Genomic DNA, 24,604 nt, shown 5'->3' on the forward strand with positions numbered 1-24,604 from the left:
ATTTTAACTTTCAAATTAACATTGTAAGTATAAGTTCTGTTGAATAAGTGTGAGACTGTACTTACTCAGAGAAAGCACACTGAAGAGACAAATGTTTGAAACTTAAGAAGTTCAAGGTCATCAAAAGCATTATAAGGAATCATGTAACACTTTCATTGCACTGTTTACACAGATTGCATAATTGCTATAAATAGCACATGAGGAATCTTACAGCCCAGCTTTACCATAAAAACCCTATCACTTTGACCACTCTTTTAATTGACCACTCTATTTTTTTCCTCAAAGAGTAATTTTATTTTATCCTTACCAAGTCAACCATAAATGGAAATTAGAACTTTCTCTATCTCTATTTATTTGACCACCCTATCATGACAAACTATTATGAGCAATTTCTTTTAGATAACATACAGGGCACAATAAATGACGGTTCAGAATATGTCAAAGTTGGGATTCAGGAAAGTTGCCTTTACATGTTTTAATCCTCCAAGACGGTAGGCATTTCACTATGAACTGTCAAAAAAGTTGAACTTTCTGATAATTCTACACTAAAATTATTTTTGCTTTGATGATTTCCCATTAATTCAATTATTTAAAATCATATTAATTATTTTTTTCTGGATGAATTGATAGGGTTTATACAGTACAAGAATTACATACAATGTAAGTCAAATTTTGACCAAAAATGACAAAAAAATTCCTTAAAAATACACCTTTGCATATTTCATCAAAATTTGAACAAATCTAAGTTGGGTTATCCCTAGGGACCTGTATACCAAATAACAAAGCTGTCTGACCAGCGGTTATGAAGAAGAAGATTTTTTACCAAAAACGCCTTTTTTTGGCATTAATTTGCCTATTTTCAACAATATCAAAAAATTAAAAAAATAGTTTCTCAAAATCATATTTTTCATCTACACAACAAATATCAAATCAGTAAGTACTGCGGTTCTCAAGATATTTGAGTGGACGGACGCCTCACAAACGGACATACATACATACATACATACATACATACATACATACAGACTGACGACGGACGCCGGACGGATACCCATCCCAATAGCTTCTATAGACTATAGTCTATAGTAGCTAATAAGGTCTCCAACTTAGGTACTGGAGGTCATCTTTAGGAAACATGCTATGCATATCAACTTCTATGGCAATGGGAGAAGCAGATCCTAAATACATAAGCAAATGTCAACAACAAAAAACAGAGAAGGCTTGATAAAAAGAAAAGGTGGGAGTGGGCAAAAAATGCACAAGGGAACTGGTAAAAAAAGTAATGCTACATCATCAATCTTCTAGACCCTACCCCCTCCTGAATATCAAATGTTCCACCCCTTGGTATTACATAAGACCAAATGACAGGAAGTACATTTACAACCTTGGAGATTTTTTAATTAATGCCATGAGTGTTATCATTCTAATGTAAAGAGCACTTAAGGTAGTTACAGATAGTGAAATGCCTTCCACGTGGGCGGTGATTACAACATCTGGAATTATCCTGGATCCAAATTTCTCATCAGTTCTGGTATGTCTTACATAGAAAAGTTGCAAAAATTGGTCCAAAATGAAAAAAAATCACCTCAGCTTTGTTTTCTGGATCAAATTTTCCTACAAATTGATACCAAATATGACAAAATTATGTTCACAGCCTTCAAAATTGTCTCACAACATATCCTGGGTTGGTGTAGGTCATTTAAGGTCACAAACTGAGAAAAGTACCTAAAATATACAAATTTTGGGGTTTCCCAACACTTTGAGCAGAAAATTTATCTAATAACATCTTTCGGGACTTTATACCAAATTACAAAGCTATCAAACAAGGGACTTTATACCAAATTACAAAGCTATCAAACAAGTATTGTTGAGATAAAGTTTTCTTGACCAAAAATGACAATATTGTCTTAAACATAGGGCCAAAGTCCCTGAAGCTACTATAGACATGGATACAAAATTAAGTATTTCCTGACTGTATGAAATTATCTCACTTAGGTCATCCTAGGGACTTGTAAACCAAATATTAAAGCTGTCTGACCAGCGGTTTTGAAAAAACAAGCGACTCAACAGTTGACAGAGCTCTGCTGTGTTATGTAGAGAATAACCTTTTGTGACACATGTATTGATGAAGAAGGTGGATATCTGTGATTAACATTGTAAGTGAGTTCTGTTGAATAAGTTGAGACTGTACGTACTCAGAGAAAGCACACTGAAGAGACAAATGTTTGAAACTTAAGAAGTTCAAGGTCATCAAAAGCATTATAAGGAATCATGTTACACTTTCATTGCACTGTTTACACAGATTGCATAATTGCTATAAATAGCACATGAGGAATCTTACAGCCCAGCTTTACCATAAAAACCCTATCACTTTGACCACTCTTTCAATTGACCACTCTATTTTTTTCCTCAAAAAGTAATCTTATTTATCCTTACCAAGTCAACCATAAATGGAAATTAGAACTTTCTCTATCTCTATTTATTTGACCACCCTATCATGACAAACTATTATGAGAAATTTCTTTTAGATAACATAAATGGTGGTTCAGAATATATCAAGTTGGGATTCAGGAAAGTTGCCTTTACATGTTTTAATCCTCAATTCACTATGAACTGTCAAAAAAAGTTGAACTTTCTGATAATTCCACACTAAAATTATTTTGGCTTTGATGATTTCCTAATTAATTCAATTATTTAAAATCATATTAATCATTTTTTCTAGGTGAATTGATAGGGTTTATACAGTACAAGAATTACATAAAATGTAAGTCAAACTTTGACCAAAAATGACAAAAAAATTCCTTAAAAATACACATTTGCATATTTCATCACAATTTGAACATATCTAAGTTGGGTTATCCCTAGGGACCTGTATACCAAATAACAAAGCTGTCTGACCAGCGGTTATGAAGAAGAAGATTTTTTACCAAAAACACCTTTTTTGGCATTAATTTGCCTATTTTCAACAATATCAAAAAATTAAAAAATAGTGACAATGTCACTGGTCGCTCCCATATAGTTATCAAAACAAGCTAAAATCAAGCTAAAAGATTTTTTTTTCACAAATAGAAACAATTCCCCAAATAAAATAAAATTATACAAATTTCACTAGAATTTGATCAAATTTTACTGACCTCACCCGTAAAAACCTCTACACTAAGTTTCAACTCAATCGGACGTGTGGTTTCAGAGTTAAAAAAAATTTTTGATCAAAACTGAAAAAAATAGCCAAAAAATGCAAATATGCAAATTTCACCACGATTTGCCCAGATTTGAGAAAGGTCACTCCTATGCACTTCCATACCAAGTTTCAAATCAATCAGACTTGTGGTTTCAGAGAAGAAGATTTTTTGACCAAAAATGGGAGAAAATTACAAAACAATTCATGAAAAATAGCAAGTCCAAGATACTGACCCAAGATGTGCACAATCATTTCAGGTCAGCCCAAAGTACTTACATGCTAATTTTTCATCTAATCTACTCAGTGGCTATTGAGATTTTCAATAAAATGTAAACTTGTAAACATATATACATATGGCTATGAGAGCTAACAAACGACCCAATGGTCGATAGAGCTCTGCTGTGTTATGAAGAGAGCAACGTTTTGTGACATATGTATTGATGAAAAAGGTTGAGATCTTTGATAGCTCATTTCAGGATGGCCTGACCTAAAATGGCAAAATTAGCTGCAAAAATACAAAAGTGATGATTTCATCATAATTATGTATAAAAATGTATACCAAATATCAAAGCTATCACATGAGTAACTTTTGAGAAACAAATATTTTGACCAAAAACGGCAAAAACTGACCAAAAAATACAAAAATTGAAGATTTCATCAAATTTCACTATATCACACTAAGAGAACCCCCAGGAACCTGTATACCAAATATCAAAGGCATCAGACAAGTAGTTTTGAGAAACACATTTTTTGACCAAAAATGGCAAAAATTGCACCAAAAATACAAAATTGCAGATTTCATCATATATTCTGTATATCATATTTAGTTTATCTGTAGGAACCTGTATACCAAATATCAAAGCTGTCAGACGAGCGGTTTTGACGAAATAAATTTTTGACCAAAAATGACAAAAAAAATTCCTTAAAAATACAGATTTCCTTATTTCATCACAATTTGAACAAATCCAAGTTGGGCTATCCCTAGGGACCTGTACACCAAATATCAAAGCTGTCAGACGAGCGGTTTTGATGAAATAAATTTTTGACCAAAAATGACAAAAAAATTCCTTAAAAATACAGATTGGCTTATTTCATTACAATTTGAACAAATCCAAGTTGGGCTATCCCTAGGGACCTGTATACCAAATATCAAGCTGTCAGACGAGCGGTTTTGATGAAATAAATTTTTGACCAAAAATGACAAAAAAATTCCTTTAAATACAGATTTGCTTATTTCATCACAATTTGAACAAATCAAAGTTGGGCTATCCCTAGGGACCTGTATACCAAATATCAAAGCTGTCAGACAAGCGCTTTTGATGAAATAAATTTTTGACAAAAATGACAAAAAAATTCCTTAAAATACAGATTTGCATATTTCATCACAATTTGAACAAATCCAAGTTGGGTTATCCCTAGGGACCTGTATAGCAAATATCAAAGCTGTCTGACCAGCGGTTATGAAGAAGGAGATTTTTTACCAAAAACGCCTTTTTTGGCACTTATTTGCATATTTTTGGCAATGACAACTTCATTTGAACAAAATCTCATCTACAGCCCATCATCCATGTACACACCAAATATCAAGATGAAATGTGCAGCGGTTTTGGAGTTTTTGATGTTGACGGACAGACATACAGACATACAGACATACATACATACAGACATTTTCCTAGCCTATAAGAATAGCTTCCATTGCCATATATACATATGGCTATGGGAGCTAAAAAAATAGTTTCTCAAAATCATATTTTTCATCTACATAACAAATATCAAATCAGTAAGTACTGCGGTTCTCAAGATATTTGAGTGGACGGACGCCTCACAAACGGACATACATACATACATACATACATACATACATACATACATACAGACTGACGACGGACGCCGGACGGATACCCATCCCAATAGCTTCTATAGACTATAGTCTATAGTAGCTAAAAAATACAAATTTTATATTTCAGGACAATTTCCAGATATCTAACTATTGTCATCTCTGTACGTCTGTGTACCAAATATGAAAGCTGTCTGTCCAAGGGTTTTAAAAAGGAAATACTGTTTAAGATTTTCTGACCAAAAATGACAAAATTGCTCAAAAATAGTAATTTTCCCAATTTTGTCATAATTTCAACAAATTAGAAGAGTAACACCCTTGCAAAGAGACAACCAAAATTTGAGAGCGATTGGGTTGGCGGTTTCAGAGAAGAATTTTTACTGAAAATGAGAAAAATCACAAAAAAATTCAGCAAAAATACAAAATTAAAGATATCTTCACAATATTCATAAAACTGTATAAGGTTCACCTAAGGTACTTGCACACAAATTTTCAAAGCAATCAAAACAGCGGTTCTTGAGTTATTAATTCTTGACCATTTTCACATTTTGTAAGCTCATTTGCATAATTTTGGCAATGCAGACTTCATTTGAACAAAATCCCATCTATAGCCCAGGATGCATCCACACACCAAATACCAAGCTGAAACGTGCAGCGGTTTGTGTGTTTTTGATGTTGACAGACATACTGTACGTACATACATACATACATACATACATACATACATACATACACACATACATACAGACGCCATCGACTTCAGCCTATACGATAAACTCACATTGGTAAAACCAAATGTGAGCTAATAAAACTATTAAAACATAAAAGTAGTTTACATTCTCTGTGGAATAAAAAAAAATAGACATTTGGGGTCATAGGCATTGCAGAGTTATAGCCCGTTGAAACTTCTGAAAAAACTGACCAAATAAGAGGAAGTTGGGGAGTCCTTAGTGTATTAACTATGGTAGAGGTCCCCTAGCTTTTAATAAAATGTTTGAAAAGGGAAAGTCATTTTTTACTGTTTTTCAGGAAAGTTTGACAAGGCAGTGCTTGCATTCAGAATGCATGACTGCTATTGTAAATGCATATTTAGATTCTTTGAGTGTCAAAGAGGTGTCAAAAGTGAGATTAACCAAAAAAACTGCTCTGTGACTTCAAAAGAGGGTGCAAATATGGCTTGTTTTCAACATTTTTGACAGAATAACAGTTTTCCTACATAATTTTATACCAATTTAATCCAACCTTTGAAATGAGATATGGACATGGAAATTTTTACAGCCTATTAACAAGGTTACAGATAAGATTTGTATGGCACAATTTTCCTGTATTTAAAGTACTTTTTGAAAAATCACATTTTGAATTTGAAAGAATTTTTAATAATTTTTGATATGTAAACCCATGTAAAATCATAAAAACAAATTTTATTTACAAATCCTGCCGTACAAATCTTACAATTAAGGTAGCTTTCCACCTTTGCGACGACCTATTTTCAAACATGAATTTTGCCATCAAGATGTGTACTTTTACCCAAGTATTATATATCACCTGAAAGCTATTTCTATGAATTTTTTGTTTTATCGAGGAAAATTAGTGTGCGATGAATTTTTTGAAGATCTTAGTGAAAGTGTAAAGAAAATGGGTGGTCTCACGTAAAAAAGTTTAAGTCTGAGCGGAGAGGGGCTATTGTTTAGGTTTTAATGGGCAATTGGTCTTCAGAATACTGGCTACAAAACCGTGTCTCAGATTTTTGAAAAAGGCCTTAGTTTTTTTACATCGTTGAGTCAAAGTTTATCCACCGATTAGTCTTACAATGCCGCTTAATTAAGCAGCAATATCTCAACTTTAAAAATCTTCATAAAAAAACTGAGACATGGTTTTGGAGACAGCCTACTTGAAAAACGTCTGTGAAAATCTGGTGAACTTCCGTTCACGCGTTCTCGAGTTAAACTCTTTTGAACGTGCTGCAATGTGACAAAATGCCGAACTGAGAAAAAGGCGATTTAGTAAATTGGTTCGGGTTTTTCCTTTTGAATGGCAATAAACAATGTACTCAACCGACAAAACACTAAAACCAGATAGTGAAATCAAAGTGTTCAACTTCAACAGTATATTCACTCATTGAAATCAGTGTCAACGGTCGAAATGAGGCTAAAAAGGGTGAATTTTGGGAGCGTTGTACTCTTTTTAGAGCGCAATCTACACAGTAGCTGATGAGTAAATAAACTTGGGGAGTGCCAGGGAAGGGATTATGCATAATCTGTTGACTGATTAGTGTAAGGTTTTAAATAGAGTATTAACTGTTCGACCTAACTGTCGGAACTGCTACGGCATCTCGATGCCGTCTACACGAGCGCTTGGACTAATTACCTCCATGACAAGCGTACACTATAGTGTAAGTTTATGGCAGCATTTGATTCCACCTCGGAAACGACTCACGGCTGCGGAATGAAAGCGAGCCCGATGAGTGATATAGGGAAAACAATATATTGGCTGACAACAGAAATATCTGCGTTTGTATGTGGATGTACATTTGCGGTGTATGTGATCATGGAGATAAAAAGAACAGCTCCATGCTGTGATCCATTACGGTTAGAGTAACCGAGGATTCTGGTGAGCAGCCATTTTTTAGATCTTCACGCGCCTTGAAAACCGATTAACACTAATCAAACTACGAGCATTTCTGAGACAATAGTTCGTCCTCACTCTGTACAGCATTTCTGTGAGTGAGAGACCGTTTCTGGAGTCATTTATGCTAAAATGAGCCAATCGCCTGTCGGCGGCATAAAAGTCAAAGGAGAGAAGTTGAGAAAACATGAACATAGAGAAAAGTACGTCATTTCATCAAACGCAAGTTGCATGCGATAGACCGCTCGTCCAGCGTCATACACGTCAAGTAGTTAGCCCGTAAGCGTCTCATTCAATGGTTTACCGACCAATGATGAAAACTCAGGGCGATTACGTTATTACGTTGTGACGGTCAAATTCATATTGAAATTTGTCTTCGGTCCTGCAGCATTTTGGCTACTGCCATGATAACTGATAACAATGTTGTCGTGTTCATTCCCATAAAATCATTTGATTCACATTCGTCCGGTGTACGATGAACATTTGTTAGTCGACGTATGTTTTTACCTTGTCAAGGTCGGTAACAAAATGGGACAAGGAAAAACGGGACCGCGGGATTGAAACGACTTCGACATTATCAGTTCACTGCCATTGTGCCAAAACGTCTGCAAACCAAAGCAGCTATTGTTTTGTGGCGTGTGATTTCTGCATCGCTACGTATTTTGCCTTGGGAAAATTTCCTGTCGATGTCTTGAAGCCCATGCAATTTGTTTCCACCTTGTATTTTCTAATCCCAAGTAGTTCAAGTGCCGCGGTTTCTGATATTTCATTTTTATTCATAAATTGTTCAACTCACTCAGTATTCTCATCGAACGGACAATGTCGGGTTTCTAGACCTTTTGGCAGAAAGTCGTTTCGGCCGCACAATTTCCGACGCCAAGACGTTTAGGCAACGCGACCAAAGACGTTTCGGCACTACCTGGTTGGGGAACTCGTGCCAAATGTTACAAATCAAAACACTGAGAAGTATAGTGTCAGCATTCACATGCTTTAAAGTTTGTGAGAGCATGGTGAAAAACCGTGAGAAAAGAGTTTCATATCATTTTCAATAGCAATAGCCGCCGACACTGTCAAAGTTTGAAAAGCGGCGCCTAAACGCCCCCTAAACAGCACTGTAAAAGTCATACTGGTCAGAACGCAAAGGTCACGCTTATGAAAATGACTGGTCTGTCAGTTACTTATAAGTTTGAAGGGAAAAAATAAATCGTAACGGGGGTGTCGAAATGTCTTGGGGCCAAAAGAAGCCGAAACTTCGGCCGATGTTGCTTGAATGTTGAAGATGTGAAGGGTATCTGTTGCGGTATTCAAGTGTTCGCGTAGACCTGCGTACGATGCTGTGTGTTCCGCTACAGCTAATCGCCAGGGCTAGTGTTCCCGCTGTCACTGAGGCCGCCAGTGGAACGTATACCATTTATGTATACGGGACAGCCTCTTCAAAGATGTTTAACATGACGAAACCTATCCACCACTCCTGGTGCTTTTACAAAAGCACAAAAATGTCCCAGATAAAACATTTAGTGTGTGGGCCATTTTTGTAATCTGAAATTGTACCGTCAACAATGTCATAAGTCTGACCTTATCCGATTGTGTCGATAAATTATGATCTTTTGGGAGCGGCCACCCCTATGAGAAAAACGGTAAGACCCACCTTTCGCCAGGTACACTCTATGGTCTTGACCCACGCAGTGAACGGTAGGTGTTAATGGGATTTTCACAGCGTATGTTGTCTAAGTGCATGTGAATACTGTGACGCTGCTTGCTTAGCGTAATCCCTTGTCAATCAAGACTTAACGGTAGTCTCAAACGCCAAAATGTACACCTGTGCCTCTCGTACATTTTATTCCAAATTTTCACCCAAAACAGGAACTTCACGACCAAGATATTCTACACACAAGGAAGATCAATATTATAGGAATACTTTTCAGGGATAAAAGAAAAATCGTGTTTTTATCTCAAAATACCAAAACAAAGGCGGAAAGCTACCTTAATAGTGTCAACATATTTATAATTGGTAATATTAATACTATCCAATTATTATTAAATTCAAATATGTAAAAAAAATATGAAAAATTAAATTTTAATATTGATTGGTGTCATATTTCAAAATCATGGCTACAAATATACAATTTTTATATTCTTTTGAGAAAGTATTAACTAAGGGAGTTATCCTGAAAATTTGAACTAAATATCTTGATTCTAACACTTGAAACTTGACATTAACTCTGAGAAAAGAATTGGTGCAAAAATAGCCTTTACCGCTACCTTAAGAAGTATCACTGGAGTGTATATGTTGAGATCTATGGGCACATCGGTCTATGTCGTTGTTCCCAATTTGAAAAACAAGAAGCATGTCTAAGTTATGGTTCTAAATCGGGAAAAAAGATCAGATCTCTAGCTGTATTGGCCAGCCAAGAAATACATATGCGCATAATAAATGAGGTACAAGATGTGACATCTTAAGGTCTAATATCCTATCAAAATTGGAGGGTATAGAACTTGTGGTTACTGAGTTATGCATATATATGTATAATCAGGTCAAAGGTCATCGAGGTCACATGACATTTTGAAAAAAAAAAATATATTGCTAATTAATCCCTATATGCCAAAAATCAGATCTCTAGCGCTATTCGCTTGCCCAGAATTAGATGTGTACATAATTAATGAGGTAAAGCGTGTGTTGTCATAAGGTCTCCCATCCTACTAAATACAAAGGACATAGCACTTGTGGTTACTTATTTATTGACATAAACATATATTTTAGGTAAAATTTCATCGAGGTCACATGACATTTGGTCAAAAAATTTCTCTCCTACAGTTATCCCTATATACCAAAAATCAGACATCCAGCTCTATTGGCTTGCTCAGAATGAGATGAGATATGTGCATAATTGTTGAGGTACAGTATGTGGTGTCATACGGTGTCCAATCATACCAAATATGAAGGGTGTAGCATTTGTGGTTACTGAGTTATGGACAAATATGTATATTTGAGGTCAAAGGTCACCGAGGTCACGTGACATTTTGTCAAAAAAAATTGTATTGCCAAGTTATCCCTATATACCAAAAATCAGACCTCTAGCTCTATTGGCTCGCTCAAAATTAGATATGCGCATAATTAATGAGGTACAATATGTGGCGTCATAAGGTGTCCCATCATACCATACATGAAGGGTGTAGCACTTGTGGTTACTGAGTTATGGACAAATATGTATATTTGAGGTCAAAGGTCACCGAGGTCACATGACATTTTGTCAAAAAAATTGTATTGCTAAGTTATCCCTATATACCAAAAATCAGACCTCTAGCTCTCTTGGCTCGCTCAAAATTAGATATGCGCATAATAAATGAAGTACAATATGTGGCGTCATAAGGTGTCCCATCATACCATACATGAAGGGTGTAGCACTTGTGGTTACTGAGTTATGGACAAATATGTATATCTGAGGTCAAAGGTCACCAAGGTCACGTGACATTTTGTCAAAAAAATTGTATTGCTAAGTTATCCCTATATACCAAAAATCAGACCGCTAGCTCTATTGGCTCGCTCAAAATTAGATATGCGCATAATTAATGAGGTACAATATGTGGCGTCATAAGGTGTCCAATCATACCATACATGAAGGCTGTAGCACTTGTGGTTACTGAGTTATGGACAAATATGTATATTGAGGTCAAAGGTCACGAGGTCACGTGACATTTTGTCAAAAAAATTGTATTGCTAAGTTATTCCTATATACCAAAAATCAGACCGCTACCTCTATTGGCTCGCTCAAAATTAGATATGCGCATAATTAATGAGGTACAATATGTGGCGTCATAAGGTGTCCATCATACCATACATGAAGGGTGTAGCACTTGTGGTTACTGAGTTATGGACAAATATGTATATTTGAGGTCAAAGGTCACCGAGGTCACGTGACATTTTGTCAAAAAAATTGTATTGCTAAGTTATCCCTATATACCAAAAATCCAACCTCTAGCTCTATTGGCTCGCTCAAAATTAGATATGCGCATAATAAATGAAGTACAATATGTGGCGTCATAAGGTGTCCCATCATACCATACATGAAGGGTGTAGCACTTGTGGTTACAGAGTTATGGACAAATATGTATATCTGAGGTCAAAGGTCACCGAGGTCACATGACATTTTGTCAAAAAAATTGTTTGCTAAGTTATCCCTATATACCAAAAATCAGACCTCTAGCTCTATTGGCTCGCTCAAAATTAGATATGTGCATAATTAATGAGGTACAATATGTGGCGTCATAAAGGTGTCCCATCATACCATATATGAAGGGTGGTAGCACTCGTGGTTACTGAGTTATGGACAAATATGTATATTTGAGATCAAAGGTCATCAAGGTCACATGACATTTTGTCAAAATATCCGAGATGTCTGCGTGAACGGATGGACTCACGGATGGACGAACAGACGAACATGACCCAATCTATAAGCCCACTGGACTTCATCCATGGGACTAAAAATTGTGTCACTGCATCCTTTTTGCAATATGAATACGATGAGAAACTAAATTTTTATTTTCCTGGCCTTATACATGGGAGTCTATGGAGATCTGCCTAATACATGGGAGTCTATGGACATGTAAACTAAAAAATATGCAAATTTCACCATGATTTGCCCAAATTTGGGAAAGGTCATTCCTATGCACTTCCATACCAAGTTTCAAATCAATCGGACTTGTGGTTTCAGAGAAGATTTTTTGACCAAAATGGGAGAAAATTACAAAAAAATTCATGAAAAATAGCAAGTCCAAGATACTGACCCAAGATGTGCACAATCATTTCATGTCAGCCCAAAGTACTTACATGCCAATTTTCATGTAGTCTGCTCAGTGGTTATTGAGTTTTTTCAATTTTGACTGTTTTTACATTTTTTCACTTAATTTGCATATTTTTGGCAATGACAACTTCATTTGAACAAAATCTCATCTACAGCCCATCATCCATGTACACACCAAATATCAAGATGAAATGTACAGCGGTTTTGGAGTTTTTGATGTTGACGGACAGACATACAGACATACAGACACACAGACATACAGACATTTCCCTAGCCTATAAGAATAGCTTCCATTGCCATATATACATATGGCTATGGGAGCTAAAAATTAATAAAAATAGTTTCTCAAAATCATATATTTTATCCACACAACAAATATCAAATCAGTAAGTACTGCAGTTGTCAAGATATTTGAGTGGACAAAGGCCTAACAAATGGACATACATACATACATACATACATACATACATACATACATACATACATACATACATACATACATACATACATACATACAGACTGACGGTGCACGCTGGACGGATACCCATCGCAATACCTTTTATAGACTATATTAGTCTATAGTAGCTAATAAACGAGAGTTAATTACATTCTAATTAAAGTAAAAAAGACTTGCTTAACCCTTAAAACGCCATAGACTTTCATGTACAGTAACCCTCCCTGCCAAGAACTTTTCATTAAAAATAAGCTGATGTACAGTGCTTCATTATATCCCCTGTAGATTTTTTACAGTGCTTCACAGACCCATAGACCCTATAAGAATCGACATCTACATATACTAGGCAATTCAATGTGAGCCTCTGAAATAAGTATATTTCAAATACATTTTACTGAAAATGGGTCTAAAATATGAAGTTTTGGTTAAAAAAGTGTGAAAATGTTGTTTTTGCCATAAATATTGAACTAATTCACTAATCATTTTCAAATTTTCAACATACATTCGTCAGACATGCATGCTTATGACAAAAGCCCTAAATTGCATGTTAACTCGAAGTAAAGGTAAACAAATAAACAATAAACAAACAAACAATTTGCATATTTGAGAAACACAATTTGGAGAACACTTGGGCAATTTGGAGCTTCTGATATACATTATTTTTCAGTTTGCCAAAGAAATAAATCATGAAATGGTGTGTATAGATATGACACATGACATTATGACACACAGACTGTTCAAAAGCCAGGACGTTGGCAGGTAAAATGGGCTAAAAACATCAATTTTTGGTCAAAAATGGGTGAAAATTTTCTTTTCGCTGTAAAAATTGTTCTACTGGACTAATCTTTTCAAAATTTTCTGTATATGTTAGTGAAAGATGAAAGCTCATGTCAAAAAGTTCAAATTGTATACCGCTTCACGGGGAAGGTAAAAGATAAACAATAACCAAACAAATAATTTGCATATTTAGCAGCAGCACTTGTTTCACATTAGAAATTCAAAGCATCAGTACAACATGATTGTTCAGCCTTGCCATGGAAACACATGTTGAATTGGCGTGTACAGGTACTACACTTGTCATTATGACATATCATTTGGTCAAAACCAAGGCAATTGAGAGCAAAATGGGTTAAAAACATCAATTTTTGGTCAAAAATGGGTGAAAATTTTCTTTTTGCTGTAAAAATTGTTTTACTTGGCCAATCTTTATAAAATTTTCTGGATATATTCATGGGTGATAAAGGCTAATGTCAGTAAGTTCCAATTGTATACCACTTCACAGTGAAGGTAAACAGATAAACAATAAACAAATAAATAATTTGCATATTTAGCAGCAACACTTGTTTCACATTAGAAATTCATTTTCTTTTTTACTGTACAGCTGATTGCCTCGAAAGTTGCCCCGATTATTTCGGAGGTGGTGCTTTTGAAAATGTGGAATGAATTATGAACATGTCTTTGAACAGTCAATCAAACAAACAAAACAATAAACAATTTGCATATTTAGAAGACACCTATTTTGTTTGACTTGTCATTGACTACAGCACTTCATTACTTTCATACAAATCTGAATTTCATCACAAAGTCTGACGTGAGAGAACATAGTGATGCCTTTGAAGTCAACAGTCTATTTTAGAATTTTACTGAAGTCAAAGAAAGAGGGTCATAAACATCAGTGTTTTTACACAAATACCACATACATACTACAGACACATACTAATTATTGACAAGGCCATAAGATTCTTTCAAATGTTTACTTCATTTAATAATAATAAATGATATCAAAGCATAAATGTAAATGAGATGTCAAAGAATATATGTAAATGATGTCAAAGTATTATGTAAATGATGTCAAAGCAAATAAATATTACTCTGTAAATCCATAAATATCAAATAAATAATACAATGGGTAGATTTACTATTTTGTACAAGAATATAAACAGTTTTGCTTTGCTGGTGTTGACTGTTTTACTGATGTTTGAAACATGAAATAAGATACAAAAAGGTCACTGAAAATACACAACAAATATGAAATGTTCAAATTACATCTGCAGAAAAGTCATCATGGCATCATTTCATTACAAAACAGTTCCTTTATTATTCTATTTGAATTATATGGTTGTATATAAGCAAAGAAGTTGATTCACAATAAAAGCTAGCTTCTGCCATCCCTGTTCTTCATGCAAAAACCTGCAAAATAGAGAACAAGGTGAGTAGCAACTGACAATGATAGTTAACTATATGTAAATTACACATTTCTAATAAAGTTGAGGTGATCCTTTGATCATAAAGATTCGTGTATTTTACTAGAGTGTGATACACAGCCTATATGGGAACATTATGAATAAGAATTCTAACAATAAAGATATTGCCTGAATTTGAGCGATTGGTGTGTAAATGAACATTTCTGGTGACATGCAATAGAGGAAACGACCATCTGAAACTAACATGATTTATCAGGTAGGTAGCAAGTAATAATCTGAACAGTTTTTAGGCAATGGGCAATAAAGAGATAAAGTCATTTTGGAATCAATTGTGATAACTACAATTATTTTGGTTGAACTTGTATAATTCATTCCATGCTGGTTGAAATTGTGTTGAGGGTAGAAATATGAAATATGTATTTGTGCGCATGTGTACCAATGACCCAAGTTTGGTTGAATTACTGACTCCATGTATCAGGATCGACGTCTGCGAAGTTCTTGACAGTGTGGTAAATCTCAAAACACGGAGTCACACAGAGGCCAACATCACACTTGGTACACTCAATCCTGGTTTCCGGGTATCTCACACGTTTGCTGTTGCGATGTGTCTGGAGGTACACCAGGACATGTTGGTCATCTTTCTTCATGCGCTCTTTGCAGACAACACACTCCCTACTTGGGTTCTGTTTCTTGGCTCCACTCTTTGCTTTCACTTTGGCCGGAAAGTGCCTCTCAACCATCCGTCTAAGAGAGAAACCAGCTGATCTTCGAGCTTTGGTGTTCACGAGGGGTACAGGCGCATCTGATGCAGACTGGACCATCTCCTCCACTACACTCAGTCTGAATCGAGAGTGGCTCATCTGTTGGTCAGCTGGAGCATATTTCTTCCACAAGATGTACGCGTTGGTCACAGCCATGCCAACCAAGGAGAAGAAAAACTTGATGTACCACTTGTTCTTGCGTCTGTACGTGGGGTAATACTGGACCAACTGATCTGCCAGGTCAGTACCTCCCATATGCTGGTTGTAGTCAATCACACAGGTTGGTTTGATGACTGGATTTCCATCCCTGTCGTGTGTGCTTGACACTCCCCACTCAGCTGTATGGGCTGAAGACAGAATGGTGACATCTCTCTTGTCTTGCCACTTCAGCGCCAGTACATCTCCTCTCCGTCGCCAGATAACCTTACCTGTTTTGAGTTTCCTCTTCAGGGCTTTAGGCATCTCCTTACGATTGCATCGGACAGTTCCCACTGTGACTGTATCCAAACTGGCCAGGTCATCTACCAGAGTGGGTGAAATGTAATAACTGTCCATGCATAGACGGTAACCTTTCTCCAAGATGTTACACCGTTTCAACATCCCCATCACTGTTTGGTATGTCTGGTTCTGCATCAGCTAATACTCATCTGCTGTTGGATCAGGGACAAAGGTACTTCCGGTATACACGTCATAACCAATGGTGTAGCCAGATTTGCTTCGTTCAGAGAAAATGCCTTCAGCCCAAATCGGTCAGGTTTCGATGGTATGTACATACGGAAAGAAAGTGGACCCTTCCATGGCACCATTCCCTCATCAAGACTGAGATGTTGTTCTGGGACGTACACTTCCCTAAACCTGCGTGTGATGATGTCATACACTGGCCTGATCTTGAAAAGGCTGTCAAAAAGTGGATGGCCTCTGCGATGGTAGTTGTTGTTGTCATTGAAGTGCAGATTGCTGTTGATGATTTCAAACCTGTTCCTAGTCATACATCTACTGAAAAAAGGTGTGGTTAACACATCATGGCAACTCCAATAATCGCTCAAATCAGGTTTCTGAACAAGCCCCATAGATATATTCAGTGCAATAAAAATAATCACCTCGTCTCTGTTTACATCTCTCCACTGACGCATACGGGAAAACTGACCCAGCATATCTGCCTGACTTTCTAACTTCATGTTCGCATATCTATTTGTTTCCCTTACAATGATATCAAAAATTTCATCAGTGAGAAAAAATTTAACAAAAGATAATAGAGTTGATTCACCTGATATTACTTCATTCAACTTCGGCTCGGCATCAAATGGCATGGTGTATTGCGGTACGTTTGCGTCACGGCTGGACAACCATCCGACCTCCCGATCCTCGGCCAAATCCACATCGTCTTCTGGATTGTCGATCGCGCCAATTTCAGCCACATCTACTTCTTCCAAATGATACTCGTCGTCGGGGTGATCTTCTTCGCTGTCGCCAGGAAATTCTGCCTGAACAATACGTAGATCTTCGCCGCCGTCGCTGCTTCGATGTTGTTCGCCGCTGCTAAACTCGCCGATGTTGTCTTCAGGCAATATGGCTGCTGCAGCTCCCACCTCACCGTCACTCACCGGACCATTGTCGCGCTGATTTTCGATGCTTTCCCTCGGAAATCCCAAAAATTCTTCATCACTGTCGCTGTCCAAAAAGTACTTCTTAAAAAAATCACGGTCTTCCGGGTTCACGAGCGACAGAATCTCGCTTTCAGTGAGGTCATTGTACGCGCTATTTGCATCCATGTTAAATATTTATGAGAGACAAAATGGCTGGCGCAATTTCGCGCGAAGGCTGACGTATTTCCTGGAAATTTCCATGCAGACTGACCTTATGACCCCATTTTTACTCCTTATATGGTACTAGAATAGGGTTCAAAGGCTATGGGAATGAAATCTTTGTCAGGTGACTTCTAAATCGCGGGAAATTGCGTTTCGAACATAGCGATGGTTACCAAGGGAGACTGTACGGATATATCCGTGCATGGCGCTGAGCGTGAGTTGGGCGTGTACGGATATATCCGTGCATGGCGTTTTAAAGGTTAAATCAAGATTTACGTCATAAAAAACAGCATATATGTATCTGTCAGGTTATAAAGAATCTTAAGCTGTTATCTTTATCAGTATTTCCATCCTATTAACAAAGCACATTTTAACTTTCAAAGTAACATTGTAAGTAAGTTCTGTGAATAAGTTGAGACTGTACATACTCAGAGAAAGCACACTGAAGAGACAAATATTTGAAACTTAGGAAGTTCAAGGTCATCAAAGCATTATAAGGAATCATGTAACACTTTCATTGCACTGTTTACACAGATTGCATAATTGCTATAAATAGCACATGAGGAATCTTACAGCCCAGCTTTACCATAAAAACCCTATCACTTTGACCACTCTTTTAATTGACCACTCTATTTTTTTCCTCAAAAAGTAATTTTATTTTATCCTTACCAAGTCAACCATAAATGGAAATTAGAACTTTCTCTATCTCTATTTATTTGACCACCCTATCATGACAAACTATTATGAGCAATTTCTTTTAGATAACATACAGGGCACAATAATTGACGGTTCAGAATATGTCAAAGTTGGGATTCAGGAAAGTTGCCTTTACATGTTTTAATCCTCCAAGATGGTAGGCATTTCACTATGAACTGTCAAAAAAAGTTGAACTTTCTGATAATTCTACACTAAAATTATTTTGGCTTTGATGATTTCCCAATTAATTCAATTATTTAAAATCATATTAATTATTTTTTTCTGGGTGAATTGATAGGGTTTATACAGTACAAGAATTACATACAATGTAAGTCAAATTTTGACCAAAAATGACAAAAAAATTCCTTAAAAATACACATTTGCATATTCATCACAATTTGAACAAATCTAAGTTGGGTTATCCCTAGGGACCTGTATACCAAATAACAAAGCTGTCTGATCAGCGGTTATGAAGAAGATTTTTTACCAAAAAACGCCTTTTCTGGCATTAATTTGCCTATTTTCAACAATATCAAAAAATTTAAAAAAAAACCGTTTTCTCACAAATCATATTTTCATCTACACAACAAATATCAAATCAGTAAGTACTGTGGTTCTCAAGATATTTGAGTGGACGGACGCCTCACAAACGGACATTTGCGCATTTTTCCTCAGTTTTTGACATTTTCAGAATACCTTCATATTCAATTTGTCATTTTCTAAAAGTTAAAATGCTCCTTTGTGTGGTCAAGCTTTCCACAAGCATCAAATGTTGTACTTCATATAGGAAGGTCTGCCTCTAGAGGGCGGGCATCATGAACAGTGTTTGTTAGTTATTTCCTCCACATAAATTTCTGATTGTACTGTAAACATTGAACATGCCCGACGTCCGATTTTCCTGTCTAAAACTTTCATTCATTTTCGTTCATATGACTCTGAAACTCCAGGAAACGATTGGGAAGAAAGAGTTATCTTGAAATATTGAGATACTCGTTGATAGTTTGCAAAATTAAATGAGAAAAAATGCAAGGAAAATGCCGACTGGCAAACACAATGACCGTTTTCAGACTCAAAGAGGCATCATATCATCTGCAGATTATGCAACAGGCCCATATCACGTGAGGCCATGAGGGGATATCCACGCAACTCAGTACCAAACACTAGCGCACACAGAGTGAGCAAACACAAAGTGAGTACCCCTAACGTCAGCTCATTAGTCTGTAATAGATTGTAGTCAACTAAGAAACCTTGGAGAAAGGCTTAACACTGGCTATGCTGCTAAGTCCCATTTGATTTTTGTCACAGCTCAAAATCGTCTCCTACACCTCAACCTGAACCATGCACACCCCCCACCAGTTTATGATATGACCCATCATAATGGCATGACGTCAACGGATCTTGACAGACGGAAGTATTGACAGACGGAAGTAGTTGACACCAGCATACTGGTTTTCAACCCTAATACCTTCTCTGTCTATAAATAGACACGAGAAGGTAAAAATACCGTCAAGGACAGTGTGCTCACATTCGGTTTGAATTGGTCCATTCGAGAAATATTTAAACCAGGAAAAACAAGAATGACAAGAGCAAATAAGGTCTCCAACTTAGGTAATGGAGGTCATCTTTAGGAATATGTGTATCAACTTCTGTAGCAATGGAACAAGCAGATCCTAAATACATAAGCAAATGTCAACAACAAAAAATAGACAGAGAAGGCTTGATAAAAAGAAAAGGTGGGAGTGGGTAAAAAAATGTAGAAGGGATCTGGTAAAAAGTAATGCTACCTCATCAATCTTCTAGACCCTACCCCCTCCTGAATATCAAATGTTCCATCCCTTGGTATTACATAACGCCAGATGACAGGAAATGTATTTACAACCTTGGGAATGTTTTTGATTGATGCGATGAGTGTTATCATTCTAATGTAAACAGCACTTTAGTTACAGATAGTGAAACGCCTTCCACTGTGGGCAGTGATTACAACATCTGGAATAATCCTGGATCCAAATTTCTCATCAGTTCTTGTATTTCTTACAAAGAAAAGTTGCAAAAATTGGTCCGCAATGAAAAAATTCACCTCAGCTTTGTTTTCTGGATCAAATTTTCCTACAAATTAATACCAAATACGACAAAATTATGTTCACAGCCTTCAAAACTGTCTCACAACATATCCTGGGTTGGTGTGGGTCATTTAAGGTCACAAACTGAGAAAATTACCTAAAATATACAAATTTAGGGGTTTCCCAACACTTTGAGCAGAAAATTTATCTAATAAGATCCCTCGGGACTTTATACCAAATTACAAAGCTATCAAACAAGTAATTTTGAGAACAAGTTTTCTTGACCAAAATATGACAATATTATCTTAAAAATATAAATTTATATATTTCAGGACAATTTCCAGATATCTAACTATTGTCATCTCTGTACGTCTGTGTACCAAATATAAACGCTGTCTGTCCAGGGGTTTCAAAAAGAAAATACTGTGTAATTTTTTTTGACCAAAAATGATAAAATTGCTCCAAAATAGTAATTTTCCCAATTTTGTCATAATTTCAACAAATTAGAAGAGTAACACCCTTGCAAAGATCCAACCCAAATTTGAGAGCGATTGGGCTGGCGGTTTCAGAGAAGAATTTTTACTGAAAATGAGAAAAATCACCAAAACATTCGGCAAAAATACAAAATTAAGGATATCTTCACAATATTCATAAAACTGTATAAGGTTCACCTAAGGTACTTGCACACAAATTTTCAAATCAATCAAAACAGCGGTTCTCGAGATATTAATTCTTGACCATTTTCACATTTTGTAAGCTCATTTGCATAATTTTGGCAATGCAGACTTCATTTGAACAAAATCCCATCTATAGCCCAGGATGCATCCACACACCAAATACCAAGCTGAAACATGCAGCGGTTTGCGTGTTTTTGATGTTGACGGACATACCGTACGTACATACATACATACATACATACACACATACATACAGACGCCATCGACTTCAGCTTATACGATAAACTCACATTGGTATAACCAAATGTGAGCTAAAAACAGAACGAAAGAGAAACTACTAGAGCTGTTACAACTTTAAAATACCTTAAAGCTAAAAATAGAAATAACAGTGAAAAATTTGTCTAAATGGTATAAATGAAATGAGCTACAAGTAATAGAACACATCATAATCATGTTTGCAAGTGTTTCAGTGAAAAGGATGCCTTGTAACAAAGTGTCTTTTTTTACGTTTTATTAGAATCGTTATGTTGCAAAGGTTCTTGCAGTGCACCATGAGTCCAATCAGGAACTCCGCGAATACATTTACAAATGTATTTTGAACATGTAAGTTTATATGATGCTGGTCTAGCCGGTCAATTCCCAAAGCTACCTGAACTTTCACGCTCACTTGTTCATCACAAATAAAAAATGAAAGATACATGACATTGCAAAGTGTGGTGATTTGTTTATGTTTCTCTGTCTGACATTCATGGATGTGGCCCTGGTGTGTTGTGTAACTGAGAGCATGTAGCTGATTAAAGATGTAAACAAGACCACATCAAGCCCTGCTGTGTTAATGTCGTAAAAATTGCTGATACACATCTATTAAAACAACACCTTGGTTAATGAAGTTCTGCAGCTTGATCAAATTTCACTGTAATTGGCCACCACCAGTTTATCACATGACACATGGACACACAGACGGAAATTAATTGGCCAAATCTTGACAGAAGGAAGTAAAAGTTGACGCAAAATCTTGACAGAAGGAAGTTGACGCCAACTCTTGACAGCAGGAAGTAAAAGTTGACGCCGCCATCCTGGTTTTCAATTCTAATAGCTCCTCAGTATATAAAATTGAGGAGCTAAAAATAGGTAACTGAAGTGACTTACCAAGCAATAAATACCACTTTATTTCTTGCCCCACCATCCGGCAATACATAGTTGAAATCATAAACACCATAACGGCATTCATCAGCTGGCATATTTTTACAGTAGTCTTCCCAACTACCAGTCTCTACTGTTGCTTCCGTGATAATTTTTTTATTGTCATCTGATACCCGCAAGATAACATATTTAAATTTGTGACGACTTTTGAGGTCTTCAAAAGCGCATACACACTTTTCATCCACAGGTACACCTGATGCCTAGTAAAGAAAAATATTAGCACAGTGACATTCAGTTCCTATTTTGACTTTTATTTGTAAAGGTACCAAAAGTGACAAAATATGTACCACATGCAAAGTAAAGTTCACACAGCTGTTATACAGCCTACATATCGGAATTCTAGTTGGAGTTAAGTAACAGTGTTTCAGCCAGCTTTTGCTAGCATGGGGACACAGTAACAAATGGTAGGCCTGAATGGGGGACAAATTAAATTTTTGGGGGACATGTGATGTATTTCAATAAAACAAGTCATCGTTGATGACACAGTCCCCACTTGTTAATAGGTACTTTGATTACAGGTCCTCAGAGAGAATAGAGTCCTCTTCATTAGGTCTGTGATAAAAATACTTTAGAATAAATTCGCTTGATACATGTCTGAGTTGTAGTTCAGGACATGAAAACATACATACATACAGACAGACGCCAGTAAATGAGATGCAAATGAAATGATTCACCTTATAAGCTCTCTTTGGTGTACCAAATGAGAGCTAAAAATCGTAATAAAATGGCCACATGGTGGCCATATTGGATTGTATCACAAAACAAATCAATGTGCATATGTATGACATAGGTCAATGTCCTTGTACCAACTTTGATTAAAATCGGTTGAGATATATCCCCGAGTTATGGCTTTGTACATGAAAAAATCATAACAAAATGGCCGCACAGCAGCCATATTGAATCGTATCACAAAACAAATTAACGTTCATATGTATGACATTGGTCAATCTCCTTTTACCAACTTTGAATAAAATCGCTTGATACATGTCTGAGTTATGGTTCTGGACATGAAAAAACGTAACAAAATGGCCACACGGTGGCCGTATTGGATCGTATTACAAAACAAATCAATGTGCATGTGTATGACATAGGTCAATGTCCTTGTACCAACTTTGAATAAAATCGGTTGAGATATGCCTGAGTTATGGCTCTGTACATGAAAATATCGTAACAAAATGGCCGCACAGCGGCCATATATGCTTGTATCACAAAACGAATTGATGTGCACAGCTATGACATTGATCAATGTCCTTATACCAACTTTGAATAAAATCTGTTGAAACATGCCTGAGTAATGGCTCTGTACATGAAAAAATCATAATAAAATGGCCGCCTGGCGGCCATATTGGATCGTATCACAAAACAAATTGACGTGCATATGTATGACATTGGTCAATGTCCTTGTACCAACTTTGAATAAAGTCGGTTGAAACATGCCTGAGTTATGGCTCTGTACATGAAAAAATCGTAATAAAATGGCCGCACGGCGGCCATATTGGATCGTATCACAAAACAAATTGACGTGCATATGTATGACATTGGTCAATGTCCTTGTACCAACTTTGAATAAAGTCGGTTGAAACATGCCTGAGTTATGGTTCTGGACATGAAAAAACGTAATAAAATGGCCACACGGCGGCCATATTGGATCATATTACAAAACAAATCAATGTGCATGTGTATGACATAGGTCAATGTCCTTGTACCAACTTTGAAAAATACCGTCAATGACGCTGTACCTTCTCTAATGTGTGGCCAGGTCAGGTAATTGGTTGCTGGCATGGAGTTGTTGGTAAATAGTTGATGATGTAGGGGCATGAGGTGGGATATGGACTCAAAGAACCCAAAAGATGATTAAATACATCGATCAAAAAAATTCTAGGCTACCGTATAAACTGCCTAAAGATAGTTCAATGTGGGAAAAAGTTAAATAATTCAGAAATAAGAATTAACAGTCCAAAATAGTAATGACGCACTTCCCTACTGACCTGAGTGCATGTGAAATACACAACCTGGTATCTGTAAATTAAATGTACGGTATACCAAGTGATCATTTTAAGTCACTTTTAACTGTTTTTAATGGATTTTCCAAAGAGTCCTGTGGAAATGATGAAAAACGCTTATCTGGTCTTGTGTTTGTAAAACCTCATGGCTGATAATTGTCATGGTATTGAAAAAAATAGCGCCAATGGCACTTGATCACAACTGGCACATTGTGAAACTACTCATAATTAATGAGGTACAATATGTGGCGTCATGCGGTGTCCCATCATACCATATATGAAGGGTGTTAGCA

General features: G+C 36.3%; 1 protein-coding gene across 1 annotated transcript in view; it reads right to left on the reverse strand.

Moving 5' to 3' along the window:
- LOC139152193 (uncharacterized) overlaps nt 1–24,604 on the reverse strand; it is a 79,009-nt gene that overhangs the window by 6,040 nt on the left and 48,365 nt on the right. The window contains exon 2 of the mRNA XM_070725329.1: nt 22,255–22,508. Within this exon, the coding sequence (XP_070581430.1) occupies nt 22,255–22,508 (254 nt within the window). The remainder of the gene's footprint in view (nt 1–22,254; nt 22,509–24,604) is intronic.

This window comes from Ptychodera flava, chromosome 15, assembly GCF_041260155.1.
Source record: "Ptychodera flava strain L36383 chromosome 15, AS_Pfla_20210202, whole genome shotgun sequence".
NCBI lineage: Eukaryota > Metazoa > Hemichordata > Enteropneusta > Ptychoderidae > Ptychodera > Ptychodera flava.